Genomic DNA, 20,666 nt, shown 5'->3' on the forward strand with positions numbered 1-20,666 from the left:
GTTTCCTACACTATTTACTTTCCAGCTGTCCCCTGAATAGTTCTCAGTTTTCTCCCCTTTCCTTCTAATTTTATGTTTTCTTAGCCTCAGATTTTATTCATATTTCTGCTCCATTTGAAATTTTTTTTTCACTCTCTTCACTCAAAATCAGACTATCAATCTGCATTGACAACAATATGTCTCTCTCCTCCCAACCTCCTTCTCCCTCCACCCCCATTCCAATCAATCCTCACATGGAAACAGCTATAGAAAACTACAGCTCTTGAGGTCAGGTAAAAATCCTACATGTTTTCTAAAATAGCTATTCAGATGCAAATGAAGGGGCAGACTGGAAGCAGGGCTGTATACTATTATAGATTGACATTCTATAGACCTGTTCTTTTGATTCCTTAATTCAAACCTAATAAAATCAAAATCTTTTCTTAAGATGAACTGAAAAGAGTGTTAGCCAACAGTCTAATGCCTTCGTCACTGTAGACGAGGGGAGCTTTGAACAGATTATTTTGAGCAATAGCTTTTCACTTCATTAATTGACTGTAGGAAGCCTTAAACTATAAAATTCTACTGTTTTTTTCAAACACCATTAAAGGATCATAGGTTGAGAGTTGCCAGGAATCTTAAAAATCATCTAGTTCAACTTTCTTCTTTTACACTTGAGGAAACTGAGTTATAAAGAGGTTAAGTTATTTGCCCAAAGTCAAACAGTAATAATAACTGCTTTTTAAGGTTTGCCAAGTATTTTTCTATTTTTCCTCCTCACAACCGTCCTGAGAAGGAAGTGTTGCAAGAATTATTAACCCCATTTTATAGGTCAATCAATCAGACAAAAAAGCCTTTATTCATTGCTTTCTGTATGAAAATATTATCATATCCATTGTACAGATGAGAAAACTGAGTCAGAGTTCAGTGACTTGACCAAGGGTCTGTACAGAGCACTGGAGAGGCAAAGAAAGGCAAAAACTGCCTATGCCCTTCAGGAGCTCATGTTCTAGTGAAGGATATGATATGTAAATAACTAGGTACATGTAAATTATAGTGTACATTTGGTAATCTTAGGGGAAGGCACTAGCATCTTGGAGAAATGAGAAAGGTCTGAAAAATGTGCTATTTGAGTTGCCTTGAAGAAAGCCAGGCAAGCTAAGAAGACGAAGTGATGGGTCGGATTATTCCAGGCACGGGGGAGAGCCTGTGCAAAGGGTCAGAAACAGAAGGTGGAGTACAATGTGTGATGCATGGCAAGTGGGCCAAGACCTTAAGAGTATGTAGAGAGAAGGAAAGTGAAGGGAGATTGGAAAGGTAAGAAAGGGTTACATTATGAACAGCTTTAAATACCAAGCCGAAGATTTTTATTTCATCCTGTGTGCTGTAGAGAGCCTCTGGAGCTGGCTGATCAGGGGAGGTGACTTGGTTACACCTGCACTTTAGAAAAATCACCTTGCCAACTGAGGGGGGAAGTAGATTTGAATCAGAAGAGACTCGAAGCAGAGAGACCAATTAAGAGGTTATCATATAATCCAGGCAAGAGGTGAGGAGGGCCTGGCTGCTATGTGAGTAGAGAGAACAGGATTTGGAGGAGAATGCTGTGAAGGTAGAAACAAGATTTGGTGAGATTTGGTGCGGTTTGAATACGTGTGAAGAGTCAAGGATGACACAGAGGTTGTGGACCTGGGTGACCAGAGGATAGTAGTACCCTTAAAAGTGGTAGAGGGGTTCAAAAGAGGGAGAGATTTGATGTGATAGTGAATCTATTTCAGGCATATTTAATTTAAGATGCTTACAGGGTATCCAATATTTCAAATATTATCATACCATTGCACTAGATGAGAAAACTGAATAAGAGTTCAGTGACTTGACCAGGGTCAAATAGTAAAACAATGTCACATTTTTATTAGATTACAGTGTTTGAAAAATTTCCTCACAACAATCATACGAAATAACTATTACAAATATTAGTCTCCTCCTTTTACAAATGAAGAAGATGAAGCAGAGATAAGCCAAATGATTCATCGAAGTGTCAGGCAAGCTTTGAAAATTGGAGTCTTTGTGATTCCAAGTGCCTCCCTTTGTAAACTAAACTTCTTGTTGTTATTCACTGGTGTCCAACTCTTCATGACCCCATTTGGGTTTTTCTTGGCAGAGATATTAGAAGATTTGCCTTTTCCTTCTCCAATGCATTTCATAGATGAAGCAAGCCGGGTTAATTGATTTGCCCAGGATAGGAAGAAGAGTCTTCCTGACTCCAGGCCCAGCACCCTGTTCACTGCACCCCCTAGCTGCAAACTGCTCTTTCCCACTTGGTTTCTTTTGGAAGTACCCATCAGAACCACGATTTGAACCCAGATCAACTAGGTCTCACCCAGTAAGTTCTTTTTCCCACTAAACCACTGCTACCTCTATATACATTGCCATTCTTTCTTGTTTTATTTATCTTTAACTAAACACTGATCCCTTGTGGATATTTCATAATAAAATGTAGAATAATTGTTTCAGCCCAAGAAAATGTCACATTTCACCCACTCAACAAACATTTCCCTGACAAGGTTGGTGGGAGCTGCCAAAGCCTTCTGTTGAAGGAATTGACTTCTCCCATGAATCCAGCCTGCTCTTTACCAGTGTGCTTCATGTTTCAGTTATTTTAAGCTGGCCCAAGGATTCACTGAATCATCCCCACCCTGAGTAGGAGGAATATCACTAGTTATTTTGAGAGAGGAAATCATATACATTCTAAGCCGCCTTTGGGCTTTTTTTTGCTACTATATTCTTTTTCTCTTTTATTCTAACATGCTGGAGACAAGGAATTAAATGTATTAAAAGAAAAATTTAGCAAGCTTTTTTTAAGCTATGTACAAGGAACTGTATTGGATGCTGTGGCTACAACGGCAATAACACAAAGCCGTCCTTGCCCACAAAGAGCTTAGAGTCTCCTTAGGTAGTGTGAGGGGGAAGATACAACATGTAGACAAGTAAAGAAATGCAAAGTAATTTTAAGGGAGAGAGAGTGCAAATAACCTAGTATGTGCTAAATGACTTTATATAGGACCTAACACCTAAGTTGTACTTCCTTTCTTAGGAAGGCTAATTAAGGGAGTTGGGCTATTCCGTACCCAGAATTATAAATGCTATCTCTGTCTAGCTGTTAATTCCTTCCCCAAAAAGTTTTCTTGCATTTATTGCATATATTTTCATTAACTTGATATTTATACCTTGTTTTTATATATTCTCATATATGTACATGTTTTCTCTTAGAATAAAAAGTAAACCCCTTGAGAAAAGGGATAATTTTTATTTTCATCTTTGCATCCCCAAGGTCTAGAATGTCAAGCTTATTATTAATTCTAATTCCCAAATTCAAACTAAAGAGAGAAGTATTTTGACTGAGCACCAGGACTGGAGTCAGGAAGACCTGAGCTCAAATTTGGCCCCACACACTTACTTGCTGTGTGACCCTGGGAAAATCATTTAACCTGGTTTGCCTCATTTTCCTCATCTGTAAAATCAGCTGGAGAAAAAAATGGCACACCACTCCAGTATCTTTACCATGAAAATCCCAAATGAATTCACAGCTGGCCATGACTGAAAGGACTCAACAACAGCAACAACAACTAATTAATTATTTCCCATTTGTTCTGCATAAGTTTGCTTTGTATATATTTGTTTGCATGTCTTCCCCTATTAGATTGCCCTCCTTGAAGGCAGGGACAGTCTTTTGCCTCTTCTTGTATTCCTAGTACTTAAGCACAGTGCCTCACACATAGTAAGTGCTTAACAGAGGTTTATTGGATTGAATTGAATTGAATTGTTCCTAAAACCACTCCTTAATTTGAACAACACTAACCTCCAAATGCTTAGTGATCATTAGCATTAATCTAATTAAAAAGGACTAGGGTACTTCCAGTTCTAAAACGATGATATTATGAGACCAAATAATGTTCTAAGACAACATTTTCCAGTCAATTTGTTGATTTGTATCCATGGGGAAAGTTTCCACACCACAAGCTTTCTAAAGCAATGAAATCACGGGTGCAAACAAACTGAAAAGTCATCCAGATCAACCTTATTTTACAGATGCAGAAATTGAGAACCGCAGAAGTTAAATTACTTATTTATCAAAATTGGAATCCACCTTAGTACATAGAGAATCTATCTGAAATTTAGTCATACCATCAGAGCTCAAAGTGACTTTAGTATACATCTAGCATAACCATCTCATTTTACAGATAAGAAGAAGCTCAGAGCAATGAAGGGATCTACCCAAGGTCACATAGGTATTAAGTGGCAGAACCAACTACCTCTGAATTCAGGTCCAATGCCCTCCCCCTATGGAATCACAATGCCTTTAAAGCTCTAATGGAAACACACTGCTTCCAGCCCCGGGGCAGTTCTCTGAAGGAGGATAACCATCCAGATCTCTCATCCATTTGCAACCATATCCCAGGTCTCTTTTAATTCAGTAGATCGAATTATGCTTCCTGCCCATTTGAAAACAGATTCCTGACTCTTCATAGCTCTATGAATCAGTCTTTGAGTCATTTTATCTGAGTTACTTGGTACCATGATCAGAGGCCACTAAATACATTTTTCCTTGGACATCCATTCTGCAGCTTGATTAATTCAGCTCACCTAGTAATCTTAAAGCAGATTCCTGAATATCTTCTTAAAAACACCCACATAATTATATGTCATTAAGATTCAGCCACTTCATTCATTTCATTATATCTTTTATATAAAGCCTCAGATGTTTTGTTTTATTTCAAATTATAGTCTCAGATCCAACAGAACTAATTCTGTGACCTTGGACAAGTCACTTATCATTTCTGGGCACCAGTTCCCCCTTTCTGTAAAAACTGAGGTTTTGTACTAGGTTAAACATCCCAAAACTCAAATTATAGGCTAGAATAGAGGTATTGCAGTTCCTCTTCATATACTTGAGTATTTAGATGGTATGGTATGATTGAGGTAGCACTAGATTCAGAATGAATTAGAAGATTTAGATTCAAATACAACTCTGATACTACTTGTATGACTGGATAAATTGATTCATCTTTTGGATCCTTAGCTTCTTAAATTGTTAAATCAGAAAGTAGGACTAAATCACATGAGAGGTCATCAAGTTCTACATCCTATGATTCCAGAATTCTTTTGTTCAGGGGAAAAGGTAATTAGATTAACAGATCTTGGTGAAGAAAGACAATGCTACAAATTGCAGTATCTAATCTGATAATCTAATCTATGTGGGTAGGACAACAGAAAGAATATTGAATTTGGAAAGATAGAATCTGGGCTTAAATTCTGACTCTATCATTTGTTACTTCATTATTTATGACTTTATTCTAGTCAAGTCCCTTGAAAGATGATCTGGTTGGGCTAGATGATCTCAAAAATCCTTTCTAGATCTAAATCCATCATACTACTCCCCTTGTAATGATGTTGATTGCAACCTCTCCATGATTTGTCATGTTGTGTGACTTTTGTTTATGTACTTCTACACATCTTCCACAAGGTTTTGGATAGTTACGTCACACTCTTTTTGAGAGATTTTAGTTAGATAGATAGATAGATAGACAGACTTAGACAGACATAGATAGACACAGATATACATATTTTAAGAGGCATTGCAATTATCCAGGGCTTGACATAGCCAGAACAATAAAAACAGGAAACAGGCCCTCACCTATAGGAAATACTTCTTTATTCTTTACACTATATATTCTCCATGGCAAAAGCAAGCATCTTTGGTCTACGTTTCCTTGTTAAGTGCCTTGCTTAATAAATCAGGGGGTCATCAAATAATTCTTTTTGTTGCTCCAACTTTTAAGAAATTATATATGATTTTGACATTTGTGTGGAAGACTGCTTATAGGAATGAAGCCTTCAAGGTGGTGTTTTGATCCTTCTAAAATTCACTACATCTTTTAGTAAACAAACAATAAATCCAATATGTACTCTTTATACCTTTCAGACAATTAAGTGACCATAAAGATGTGAGCTGTTGTAGAATGTCATTTGCAAATGTCTGACTATTTTCTTCCCATACCTTTTTCAAGAATACCCTTTATATTTGTACAGGTTATTCTAATAAAATTTTGTAGAGATGGAAAAGTAGTCATATGGGTTGGTAGCTCTTGACATTTTCTTACTAATCTTTTTGAATAGTAATACTATTCATGATTTTCTTTTTTCTGTAATATCACAGTGTAGACAATGAGTTAGAGCAAAAAGAGCACTGGTTCTGAGGCCAAAAGTTCTGATCTTACCTGACACTTTCTACCAATGTGGCCCCGGGTGAGCCAATTGATCCTCATGGGCATCGGTTTTTCTTCAATTGTAAAATGAAATGGTTGTACTAGATGGTATATAAGGTCCCTTCTAGCTCCAGGCCTATGATCTCATTTTTATTATACCTATATGAGTAATTGCTTATTTTCCAGAATGTTAACCATTTCTTTTTTGTATGATGTTATTCATTTGTTTACCAGATCTAACTCAATTATTTCTTAGTTTTTTCCAGTTTCTTCTTCCTGCTTTCACCTGTGATCTTTTCCTTAAAGGAACTGAATATTAAAGTACATGTGGATTTAGTTTGGGTCAGATGTCAATTCAATTATTGTTATCGTCATGGCAGACTTTTTGCAAATGCTTCTCATGAGCCCTGAAATAGAAAAAGGCTGTGTCCCATGAAATGATATTTATTGTTGCTGTTGGACACATGATAAAAACCCATACCACAAACTCACTTATTTGCCTCTCCGAGGAAAATCTATGAGGCATCTTTCCATTTATATTTTGGTTTTATTGATAACTCAGATGTAAAAGCTGATGTGATTCAGTGCCTCTAGTCACTGAACAAAGAGCTCACATTTAGAAGAATAAGAATTAAGTTTATGATTGCAGATGGTCTAAAAACTATGTGATTCTGTGTGTGCAAGTAGATAAGTGCTATGAAGTTACATTGGTAACGTAAATTAAAGACCACTGGACTAAATCACATTTTTTTTGGTGAGGCAATTGGGGCTGTGACTTGCCCAGAGTCACACAGCTAGTGAGTGTTACATGTCTGAGGGCAGATTTGGACTCAAGTCCTCCTGACTCCAGGGCCAGTGCTCTATCCACTGTGCTACCTAGCTGTCCCCTCTAAATCATTTTTCATATCACTTTCAGCCAGAAAATTCTCGAGAAAAACCTTCCAGACCAAAAACCCTCTTATCTGCTCCAATGGGATGTACTGCTCAGGGTATGTTTTGTCACTCTGAAAAGTGTTGATCATATTGATCTTTAGAACTCGTCTCAACATGGATATTGATCATCCCTGAGATGTGCCTGTTCTCTCATTACAATGTAGTAGATTCTAACTTAATCATTAAAAGCTATAATATTCTGAGAGTTTTTAAAGTCACATTTATAATTCATTTCCTTATCCTGTAGGGCAAGAGAAGAGTTGTGTGTTTTTTAATTAAAACAGTCTATAGGATCAGCTCCATGCTGAATTTATCTAAGTTTGACTTTGGCATCCTCTAACTTCCCAATTGGGCAGCTAGGTGATATAGTGGATAGGGGCCTGGAGTCAGGGAGACAAGTTCAAATCTGACATCAGATACTAGTTGTGTGACCCTAGGCAAGTCATTAAACCCTACCAAAGAGTTGAACACAACTAAAACAACTGAACAACAACAACAACAACAAATCTTCCTCATCAAGGACAGGACCTTTATCTTAGTCTCTGATCCTTCCCCCAAGCTGACTCTCTCTTGTTCACCTCTACTAAGGTATAAGTTGCTGTAATTTTTCTTTTTTTTTAAACAATTTTTTTTTGGTGAGGCAATTGGGGTTAAGTGACTTGCCCAGAGTCACACAGCTAGTGAGTGTTATGTGTCTGAGGCCGGATTTGAACTCAGATTCTCCTGACTTTAGGGTCGGTTCTCTATCCACTGTGCCACCTATCTGCCCCTGTGTAATTATTCTGCAAAGCAATTTGGACCCATCCAAGAAAACTGTTCATAAGCTTTGAACAACAGATCCCACCACTGCAAATATACTGCAGAGAAGTAAAAGACAGAGAAGTCCTGTATATAACAAAACATCCATAGTGGTAGTTTTTATGTTTGCAGAAGACCTCGGAAAACATTAGGTGCCCATTGTTTTGGGAGTAGCTGGACAAATAGAGGTATATTAATGTCATAGAATATTGTTCTGCTCTAAGAGAGAACACATTTTGATTCAGAGAATTCAGAGAAACATGGAGAGACTTCTATGAACTAATACAAAATGATTTTAGTAGAACTAGGAAATCAATGTACCCACTGATTACATTATTATTTAAAAACATTAAAACAAAAGTTAACATTGTATAATTATACTGACCAATATTAGCCTTAGAGAGGAAATGAGAAAATACCTCTCTCACTTCTCCATGGAGGGAGGGAGTAGACTGTTGGCACACACAAAAATGTATTTTCATTAAGGTGTCAGTAAATTTTTGTTATTGTTATAAGGGAAGTCACATTGGTGAAAGGGAAGAAATAGGGGTGTATCCGAAAGGACCATGATTGTAAGAAGCTTGGGAAAAGCCTGTCTTTTGCTTCTTTTTATATAACACTTATTATAGTGCCTGGCACATAGTAGGTGCTTAATAAATGTTTATTGGTTAATTTATCTCAAAGCAAAAGGCATAGAAAAAACTTTAATTTTTTTAAAAAAAAGAATAAATTAAGAATGAATGACTGAGGACCATTTCCATCCCTGAAAAACAAGTTACTTTTCCAACTATGTAGCAAAAGGCCAAGAAAAAAAGTCAGCTCATCATAACAAAGACACAGAGTAACAGACTCATATATAGACAACTCTCTACTACCCATTGATAGATAGCTGGAGCCAAATAGAGAAAGAACACATACTCAGGACGCAGGAAAATGGAGTATGGTAGGAAAAAACTGGGCTCATTGACTCTTATCCAGAAGTATCTTTTCCCCCATTTGGATAAATAACTGCTCTAATTTATGCCCTAGAAGTGTTGCTACTTAGCATTCCTGTCCTAGGGCTACTGCACTCAGGGAGCTTTAGTAGTAGTAAGCAGTGTTGTTGTGACTTTTTATTAAACACTGTGGAAACTCATGGTAAGTTTGCTAATGAGTCTGTGAGCCACAGTGAGAATGCAACTTGAGTTCTTCCCAAACTCATATGTTTATCCTTTAAAAAAAATGAACAGCTGAAACTTTAAAATGATTGAGATTTTGTATTTGTGCTGCTCACAGTGATTTTTAAATTATTACAGTATTTTGCAACCTTGCAGGGATTTCAATCTTCTAACTAAAGTGGTCCTAAAATTGTGAAGATTTCCAGTTCATTATAACTACTTTTTCATTCCATGTTCATAAGATCACAGGGTTGTGAATCATATAGATTTAAATGTGAAATGGGCCTTAACACCATCTGGTCCAAGGCTCTGATTTCACAGACAAAGAAGCTGAATCCTGAAGAAGTTAAGTGACTTGCTCAAGATAACACAGAAGAGACACGACTGGAATCTGCTACTTTGACTCAATAGCTAGACCTTTTTCTATTACACTATTCTGTATATTGAAGAGAGTGAGGGACTCAGGAGTCTAAAGACTTGGCTTCGAGTTCCCATTCTGAACTTTTAAGCCATTGCAACTATGGGCAACTCACTTTTATTATCTAAGGTTCAGTTTCCTCATCTGTAAAATAGGTTGGTTAACATTTGTATTACCTATACCACAAGGATGATGTGAGGAAAGATCATATAAATCTTAAAGAATGAGATAAATATGAGGTACATGGACCAAGGGGAGAAGAGGACAGGAATGGGAAAACAAAGTCTCACTTGTCTCTGAGTCTCTCTCCTATATTCTAATGTTATACTTTTGAAGTCTGCTGTATGATAATCAGCTTCTTATGAGCCAGGCCCATGTCGTACATTTCTTCTTAGCCTCTACAGTGTCTTGTATAAGATAGGCATTTGATAGTAAAATGCTTTTAGCTGTGAGAATTTGGGCAATTTTTACAAATACTTGTGGGTAGTTAGAAAAAAATGGATTTGGAACGAATGAAAACCAATATTTTTGCCCCCAAAAAGGATGATCAAGAGAACATCAGTAGCTAAAGTCCTATGTCCCTACTTTCTCACCTTATAAAATCTTTAGGAGAATTATTTAAGCATGTGTCAAGAAACATAAAAAAGGAACAGCAAATCTTTTGCAAATGATTCTCAATAGCTAACAAGTCATCTTTAGAATGACATAATTGACTAAAAGGTGTAGAGAAATAAGATTACCTATTGCCTATTGTTTTTTGATTAGGAAAAAAAATTCAGTGGCTCCCTGGATATTAATATTAAATATAATGTCCCTTATTTGACATTTAAAGCTCTTTACAGACTGGTTCCTTCCTATATTTCCCATTTTCTTAATAATAATAGCTTATCTACTATTAATAATAATAGTTTATCTGATACTTTAAAGTTTGCTAAGCACTTCACAAATATTATCTTTATCCTAATAACAACCCTGGGAAGTAGGTGCTATTGTTATCTCCATTTTATATTTGAAGAACTGAGGCAGACAGAGTTCAGGTGATTTCTCCAGAGTCAAAGTTAGCTAGTGTATGTCTGAGGCTGGATTCAAACTCAAGTCTAGGCCTGGAATTCACTCCTTATTCACCTCAACCTCTTAGAATCCTTCGCTTCCTTCAAGACATAGCTCCATGTCATTTCTTTGCCATTTCTCTCAATTATAGAGCTTTCTCCTCTAAGATTATTTTCCATCTACTTTGTATGTATCTTTCATGTATCTATTGATTGATTTATTGCCTCCCCCTTTGGAATCTGATTTCCTTTAGAGGAAGGGAGTAGTTTTGCCTTTTTTGAGTTTCCAGTGCATAGCTTAGTGCTTGGCTCATGATAAATGCTTAATAAATATCTTTTGACTAACTGATTAGTAGAGAAATGAAACTTTAAGCTCCATTACAAAATCTCTCATACATTTGTTAACATAATATGACATTCCTTGATAATAAAAAATAGAAATAATTCTATACACCTACCTTGTCATTTTTACCATCAATTGAATCATAAAAGAGTTAGATATTTACTCTCCAGGGGTGTTTGCCATTGTAATCTTGTGCAAGATCCAAATAGCAGAGGGATTGCCTATGGTAAAATCATCCAGTCATTCCTATTTGTGAATGATATTGTACTTGCTTGATGCCTCCAGAACATTCCAGAGCTTTCTCAAGGGCCATTAATTACTCAAAAGAAAACAGCCTAACAGCCCATATAGGAAAATCTAAATGGATAAAAATTATTATGACACAGAATGACAGTACATTTGAAGAGTTCATCACTACATTTATTTGGAACAGGCACTGAAATAGATAATGAGGTGAACCTAGAGTTAAATAAGAGGAAGAAGTGAGCTGAATTGCCTTTGGGAAATTGTGCAGTGTTTTTGATGACCTCAAAACATTCCATGGTGACAAAGCCCTACTTTTTTATGAAAAAGCTCTCAAAACAAAATTTTGTTATTGAAAATATTGACTCCTCATATTACCAAAGAATCAAAATTGTGATCGACCCCTTGGACAAAGGAGTGATGCATATTGGATACATGTTGCTTCTAGCCTATTGCCAGTAATGACTTATACACAAGAAGTGGGAAAAGGGATATCATCAAAGAAAAGAACAGTTAAAAAATAAATGCAACATGATATTGTTGAAACAGATTTGCATTTATTGTCATGAGATTAAATTTAGAGGTGGGAAAGACCTTAGAGGACATCTAGATTAATCCTCTCAGCTGAGTCCCAAAGTCCCTCTGAACTGAGGCCCAGAGGTTCAACATTTTACCCAACATTACATAGGGAGTAAGTGGCAGACCTGGGATTTGAACTGAAAATATATGACTGTTTATACATTGGTTTTTTTTTTCTGCCACACTACACTGCCTCTCTCAGTGACCCATTTTCAAAACCTGACTCTGCTATTTACTACCTGCATGACCGTGGGCAAGTTACTTGCCTCTGGACCCCAGTTTTCTAATCTATAAAATGAGAAGTTTGAACTTGATGACCTCTAAGGTTCCTTCCAGTTCTAGATCATTAACACCTATGATAAGGAGACTCTATAACTGCAAATCACAGATACATAGCTCATGCGCTGCACTGGGAGCCCCCAAATATAAAAAGCCCTAGAGGAAAACTTCCTGCATGTCAGGCAGCTTCTCTACAGAAGGTCTCTGGGAGAAGATGTCCAAGAATTGCACAGGAGAAGGAGACAGGGATGGGTTGTGATGTACACTAACAGAAGGAGCACCTCCTTTGATGACATCTTAACTCCAATGGAGCATTGATATATTAAATATAACAGGATGAAGTAGAAACCTTAACATGACGACCTCATATCTATTAATGAGACCTGGTGGAGATAGCATCCAGAATTATTTAGCTATGTAACATAATAGATAAAAAGGCTGGTAAAATAACAGTATATATTTAGAAAATATACTTCTATTAAAAATCAATCAGTAATGCAAAGAGGAAGTATCATATAGAACATTTGGGAAAGAATTGCTTGGGGTGCATCTAGGAAAAATACAGCAGAGGCCTTTTTATTTAATTCATTTTTTTTCTTTATGAAAATTGTGTCTAATAAGGTCTGTTGCAAGAGGCTAACTGGCCCTCCATTGTGTTGATATTTCAGACCTTAGCTCCACTTCCTCATTTTCCTTTTCATTGCACCTTGTCATTTTTGATAAAAATTGTAAGTTTCCTGAATTACTGACTACCTTCTAGGTGTCCAGGACTCTGTTGGTCCTGTATGCTCAGGTCATTTTTCTTAGTTCCTGCTTCAATACTTCAAGGACCTGTGATTTCACCAGTATGGGTAATCTCTCCACGAATACAGATCATAAAACCACAGAAGTGGTCTTCATGAATTGTCTAGCCCTAAACATTCACCCCACCCCTCTGCAGCCACTCTAGATAAAATTTAGCTGAGCCTACTCCTCAGATCACAAGTCATTATTCAAAACCTGGCATCACCTTCATTCCACAATGAGCAATTAGAGTAGTTAACTGAAAAATAAGATTTCAAAGTGGCTCAGTGCCTAGGTTTAGAGTTATATAAAAACTTGGGACCATAACTGAGTTCTGAACTCAAAGCCACAGTAGGTTCAATGCACCAAATAGTGAGTTCAATTTATTAAGCATTTATTAAGTGCCTATGATACATAAGGGATTTAAAACACGGGGGCTTTGAATAGTGACAAAATTAAAATATTACCTGTCCTCAGGAAGTTTACATTCTACTTCAGGTTATGAATTAAATTCTGTTGCTGTGTCACTCAGTTCTTTTCTGTAATAAAGTCATAATCACTTCACCTATAGCTCAGAGAACTGCTTCAACATTATCTTAATGGCTTTCATTCTGGGGCTCTATTATGTCAAAGATTCTTAGTAAATTTGTAAAATATTCTTCACAAATATTTAATTTTCAGTGTGCTGCTTCTGTGGAAAAGAAAATCCAATCATATTGATATTCTGATACAATTTCACTTATATAATCCTCTTGCCTTGTATTTAAGGCTTGCTTTTTATTTATTTTTCTTCTCCCTACAGAATTCTGTTCACCAGATTCGATACTCTATATCAAGCATACTCAGCACAGCTTCCAGTGATGCAATAAGATTTCCACCTGCTTTAGACAGAAGGAAATTGACCTGGCTCCAATACATGTCATCAAATTGTTTACAAGGCTGCCAAAGCACTCTAGTGGAGGCATAGAACAAATACTAACAAGTAATACCCATCTAGTTTACACTGTAACTTTATCAAAAAGAAGGGTACAGGCAGCAGTAATACCCAGACGTCCCCAAACTTCATAAACAGAACTGATCCCAGTTATAGATAAGGGAAAAGCATATTCTAATTTCATCTCAAAAGATAAGCAAGTCAAAAGTCTTTTTCAATATACCAAAAAGTAGAATTGTGGGAAATTGGTGGTGTGTCAGAACTTTAAGGAGCCCAGATTCACCCATAAATATTCTGCTAAACTTTTTAAAAATGCACCATAAAGAAAACCAAACGGAAACAGTGATGAGCTCCTCTCTCTAGTGCAGGACTGGAGAAGAAAGTTTGTCAGATTCCTAAGGAAACTCTGAAGGGAGAAGAAAAGGAAAGTGGATGGTAAAGCATATAAGCAGCATGGACCCAGAGCTGGAGACAAGGTCACACCACTGCTTATCACAGGGCTCAAGCATCCCATTAAGATACAACAGGAATAGCAACCAGGAAGCACCATATTCAGGCTATCTCACCTGAAATATGTCAGGAGAGAAACTCCTGGACCACCACTAAGCAGTCAGGCAGTTGGCAGCAGGAGCTACAGTAGGAGAAAAAGTCAGCACAGACAACATCTGGTTGGTGCTTTCCAGGGTCACAATAAGGAATGGAGCCAACTCTGGGCTCAGGACAGTGCAAGGAGACAGGGAAGAAGTCAAGGCCAAAACCCAAGTCAAGTCACCAGACTGAGATGAAACCCAGGAATTCCTTCAGAATTCCTAAAGAATCTAAACTTAGCCAAGTAGTGCTTGCCCATACCATCCAAATGTATTAGAGGAAGCAGAGTCTTTCCCAAGCACAAAGCTCCAATCCAGAAATTAAGGTTTGAAAATATGTGATACAGAAGAAAATGTTGAACTGAAGAAGCCCACTCCTATCAAACACGACTACCTGCCATATCTAGAACTTGTCCTGAGTCATGACTCCTCACCTTTGCTGACATAATTTCCTCTACCTGGAATGCCCTCCTTACTCTGCTCTTAAACCTCTCAAACTCACTTGTCCAATTTCTACCCATCTTTCCAAACCAAATTCAAAGACTATAACTCTCAGGAAGTTTTCCATGATTTTCCCTTTCAGGAAAGAAGTAATCTTTCCCGCTTCTAAAATCCCATTGTGATTTATGTTACTTTTTTATTTCTAGGTCCCTTCCAGCTTTAAATTCATGATTTCACATTCATATTCAGATATGTATTATAGTATTGTGCTTACATACCTCCCCTAGCGAAAATGAAGGCAGTATGGTAAAATGAGTAGCATGCTAAACTTGGAGTAAGGGAGACCTGAATTCAAATTCCACATTTACCACTTGTTAGCTGCATTACTACAGGCAAGTCACTCTCTGGGCCTCCATTACTCATTTGTAAAATGGGGATAATATGTGTGCTCTTTGCCTCATGGGGTCACTATGAGGTTCAAATAAAATGATATACTTATAAAATATTTTACAGACTTTATAGTGTTATATAAATGTCAGCTATTACTAAACTGTAAGTCCCATAAGTGTAGGAAAGCTACCCTTTTCTTTTTTTTTTTGTCTCTCCCTGCTCTCAATTCTCTAAACAAAATAGGTATCCAATAAAAATAAGTTAAATGAGTAAATATGTTCTTGTGATTATTGCTGTTGACAGCTCTGACACGTAAGTGTTAAGAGGCTCCTTCCTTCACCAAAGCCCTCTGTTTTGTTCTCATGTTTTAGATTCTGGAAGACTCCCCAGAGGATCATTAGTATCCATCATTTTGGGTGCCATCATGATCATCGGCCTGATGGTGCTTACCTGGATGGTGATTTGCAGATGGTAAATATCTGCTTTCTCCTATTGTTAGTCTGAACAGGAGGCAATTTCTCTCTCCATTGGAATATGTCATTAATTAAGTCTCTTTGTTTCTCTGCAGCCAGTAGATTGTAGGGACCACAGACTCATTTCTGTGCCAGGCTATTTTGTACAACCTATTAGACATTCATTCCCTTCATTATGTTGAAAATAGAAGTGTGAGTGGTCATTAGCACATCTTTAGTGGATCCAGAGAACTAGATTATTGAAATTCTGTCTTGTTGGAATAAAAATGTTGAGCAGAGGTCCCCAGAAAAGGAGTATCATTAGCAAATTAAAAGTTAAGGGATGTCAAATATGTGGGAAGACAAAGCAAGGTTTAAGAAGAATGGAAAGGTAGAAAGGAGCCAGGTTATGAAGGGCTTTCAAAGACAAAGAAGATTTTATATTTGATCCTGGAGATAATAAGAAACCAATGAAGTTTGTTAAATAAGGGTGTGACATAATCAGACTTGTGATTTAGGAAGTTCAATTTGACTGCTGAGTGGAAAATAGATTGGAGAGAACAACCAAGAGGCAGTAGTCCAAGAATAAGATAACAAGGGTCTGCACCAGAATGGTGGCAATATCACAGGAGAGAAGGAGATACATACAAGAGATGCTATAAAAGTAGAAACAACAGGAATTAACAACTATTTAGCTATGAAGGAAGTGAGAGTGAAGAGTTGAGGATGACACGTAGGTTACAAACCTGAATGACAGGAGTGTGAGGGGAGAGAACTCTTGAAAATAATACAGAAGTTAGGAGATGGTGAGGGTCTGGTGAGGGAAGATAATGAGTTCAGTTTTAGACATGTTGAGTTTAAATGTCTATGGGACATCTAGTACAAGATATTTAATAGACAGTTGGAGATGCAAGATTGGAGGTCAGAGAAAGGTTAGGTCTGGATAAGTATATTGGAGAGTCATCTTTAAAGTGATGATCATTGAAACCATGGGACCTTATGAGATCATCGAGAGAAATAATATAGAGGGAAAAGAGGGTCCAGGACAGAACCTTTGGAGATCCCTACAATTAGCAACTGTCATGTGGATAAAGATCCATCAAAGGAGACAGGAGAGGTCAGATAGATAAAAGGAGAACCAGGAGAGAGAAATCATTAGTTCAAGTGAAAATTGATGATGGTCTGATCTAGGGTTGTGGCTATGTGAGTGGAGAGAAGAGGACATACAGAAAAAAATGACAATTTTTGGCAATGGATTGGATTTACAGGATCTTGAACGTGATTGGGAGATGTCAGAGAGTAGGGAGTGAGGCTGTGAGGAAGAAGGATAAATCAAGAATAAATTCAAGATTATAAAACTAGGTACCTGGGAACATGGTAATGTCCCCAATTGAATTAGGGAAGGTTGGAGGAGGGGCAGGAATAGTAGAGAAAATAGTGTGTTCTCTTTTGGACATGTTGGGTTTGAGATGCCAATGAGATATCCAGGTAGAGCAATACAGCAATCTGTTGTAAATTAAGGACTAGATTTCACAATAATATATTTGGGTTATATATATATCCATTTGGGATATGTGTGTGTGTGTGTGTGATCTTCATAAAAATGATGATTAAATCCACAAGACCATGTGAAATCACATCTCTAAGCTTCAATTTCCTCACTTGTAACATGAGGTGGTTGGTTTGGAGGATCTCTAAGTTCTCTTCCCCCATTTAACTTTTTAGTATTCTATAATTATAAATATGACATAAATGTACACTCTCATTCTCATGGTGTTCCCTACACCTGAAACGACTGCCTGTCACCTATGATACCCTCCTACACTTTATTAAAGATCCATCTCTTCTGTGAAGTCTTTCATGACCACTTAGCTACAAAGATCTTTCTCTTCATTTAATTCCTATACGCACCCCACAATACTTGATCATATACTGTGTTGAATTTGTTTTTGTTGTAGTTGCCATGTGCATTTCATTTCACCAATTCAATTCCAAACTCCTAAGGACAAGGGCTATCTCCCATTTCAGTATACATTAGGTATTACTTATACTTATTAAACTTTTATTAAGTACTTCTTATATGCAAAGAATTGTATTGAGTTCTTGGTATCTAAAGATGAAAGATTACATGATAAATTCTTTGAGGGCAGAGAGACCTCTTTGCCCTTACTCCATTTTCACTTCCACTTCTTTATATTCTCAAGGTACTGGTCACACAGTGATGTTTAATAGATATTTTTTGATTTTACCTGAAATGGGCATGTTATGGGTCCCTTGGATAATTACATGCTTTAAAGAAAAGTATCTGAGGATGCTTAAAGTTCATATCTTCTTTTTTAAATAATTTTTAGAAGATCCATGAGTGGTAAGTTCTTGATGAAATAAAAATCCAAACTGTAGAGAAAGGGGGGAATATATTTGGAAACACAAGGATAACATATTTAAAGTTGCAAAGGACTTTTATTTCATTAAATCCAACGCCCTCATTTTTACCAATGAGAAAACCAAGACCCAAAGAGACAATGTGAGTTGTATAGTAATAATTGGCAAGGTTAGGGTTTGAACTCAGATCTTCTGACACCAGAACCCATATGTATTCCACTGCAGCAAAGTTAACTTGACATTAGCATTGCTCCAAACTGTATAGTAAAGAATTGATAAATTAATATGTGAAAAATCATATATTTAAGAGCTAGAAAGGACCTTAAAGATCATAGTTCAACCCTCTCATTTTACAAATTAGGAAAAGTCCACAGATAGAAAACAACTTGCCCAAAGTATAATAATAACAGTAACAATAATAATAACAATAATTGTTGGGATTCAAATGCAGAATTTGATCATCCCAAACCTAGGCTTCTTTCCTAGGCAGTAGTTTGTCAGATTCTCCTTCGTTCAGCTCATGGTTGGGTGTATCTATGGGAAAATGCTAAGCATCATTAGCCAGAGAAGAGTAAGGATTATTTTTTCATTTGCAATAGAGTCTTCTTGTCTGTCCTCTGGTTTCCATTTCTGTTCAGATCTAATCCTTTTAGGACTACATATATGGTCTGCACTAATATAGGTCAATGAAGGTGAAAATTTTTCAGGGAATTGTAGACATTCAGTATAACTCAACTGAAAATGATGAGAAATTCAGGGAGAGACAAGCTTTGAACGTGAGCTTCAGAGAGTCCTTGTGATTAGGTAGAGCTGGATGGTATATAGATAAGTCTATCACTGCTTTGAATGCACTCATACTGGATTTAGTCTAGGTTTTCCCAAATTAAGTGTCTCTAGCATTAGGTATTCAGGAAAACTTTTTGTTTATTTTAAGACTTATTTAATATCCAAAATTTACCGACTTCAAAGAATCAGAGTAATCTAGTAGAATTTAAATGCTTTGAGAATGGAGATTGTTTCGTTATTATCTTTGTACTTCCAGTTGACACACAGTAATCTTTTTGATAGAGTATTTGAATCACCCCAACCAGCTATAAAATACACACATATATATGTATATATGTATATGTATGTATGTATATACATGTATGTATATATATGAATATATATTATTAAATAGACCTTAAGTAAACAAAAATTTAAAATCAGCATCAAGTTATAAAACTCATACTCACTAAAAGGAACCATGAAGGATAGAACTTATCCTAATCAGTCTTTGATAGCTCTGTGTTTGGTGTGCTCTCCCTACTCTAGAGAGTACAAAAGTCTCATGAAATTTTTCCAGGGTTCCCTCATGAAGTCAGGATCAATGGGAGAGTTTAGAGAAAGCTGTAGCAATAAGATGGAAGAAGGAGCTACAGAGTTAGCAGGGAAGAAAAGCAAGCCAAATCCCTCTTGGGAGAAAAGTAAGGAGTGGGGGACTCATGAAGGCATGCACCTACCTCACAAGGCTCTTCTGAGGATAAAATAAGATAATGTATAGAAAGTGCTTTGCGAACCTTAAAGAATTAAATTAATACTGTCTATTATGAGGAGGAGATTGTATCAGATGATGTCTTGCTCTAAATCTATCATCCCAATTTTGTTTTTACAAAATAATAAGCATTTGAATGACCTGAGAAGGCTATCATGAACTTTCTATAAAATCAAGTAAATCCAGGAAAAGAAGACTATCCATTTAACAGATATTTACTGAGAACCTGAATATATGTTATTAGCAAAGCTATCAGATCCATTCTACAAGCATCTGTTGACTGCACTTTGCACTTCAGGGGTTGCAAAATAAATAAAACACAGTCTTCTGGGAGCTTGCAGTCTGTTTGCAACATATTCCTGAGATTGACAGGTTCCTCCTTGCATTAGTAAGTCTACTTAGATCCTTTTAGCACACAGTGCATGCTTAGTAAGATGAAAAATGGACCCTATTGGGACTATACTTCAAGGAGATTATGGATAACAAGAAAAGGAAGGAGGGAAGGAAGGAAGGAACATTTATTAAGTGCCTATCATGTTCCAGGCACTGTGTTAAGCATCTCATTTGATTCTAACAACAGGAGTGATAGGCAGGTGCTCTTATCATCACCATTTTACAAGTAAGGAAACTGAGTCAGAGAGAGATTAAATGACTTGCCCACACAGCTAGTAAATGTCTGACACTGGTTTTGAACACACATCTTCCTGATTCCAGGCCCAGAGTTCTATCTAATGCGCCACCTAGCTGAAAAGACTTTTTATTCATGAAAACATTTATAACATTGTTATTGGTGATAATAAAAAGATTGAAGAAAAATATGTGCCCAATTTTTAGGAAATGACTCAATATATTAGTGTGTTCTGGACTAGGCCTGACTCAGAACAATCCAGTGATTCTGTTTAGAGATTGAAATACAATGGAACACTTAAAAACACTAAAAATCATAAAAATAACTTTACATATAATAAAAAATCAGAACAACTAACATTACTAAAATACGTGATCGTTCCCTCTTTCTTTACCAAAGCAACAAAGATAGATCAAAGGATGTTCCACAGGGCAGTAGGAATTTTGTCAGACCTCAGTTACCCTTATTCTCCATAGGCTGGGCTTTTCATCCCC

General features: G+C 36.7%; 1 protein-coding gene across 1 annotated transcript in view; it reads left to right on the forward strand.

Annotated features, from left to right (window-relative positions):
- Window positions 1–20,666, forward strand: part of TPO (thyroid peroxidase) — a 206,482-nt gene that overhangs the window by 136,617 nt on the left and 49,199 nt on the right. The window contains exon 14 of the mRNA XM_027840445.1: window positions 15,548–15,647. Coding sequence (XP_027696246.1) covers window positions 15,548–15,647 — 100 coding nt within the window. The remainder of the gene's footprint in view (window positions 1–15,547; window positions 15,648–20,666) is intronic.

The sequence above is a fragment of the Vombatus ursinus genome, unplaced genomic scaffold (assembly GCF_900497805.2).
Source record: "Vombatus ursinus unplaced genomic scaffold, bare-nosed wombat genome assembly UNPS02014841.1, whole genome shotgun sequence".
Taxonomy (NCBI): domain Eukaryota; kingdom Metazoa; phylum Chordata; class Mammalia; order Diprotodontia; family Vombatidae; genus Vombatus; species Vombatus ursinus.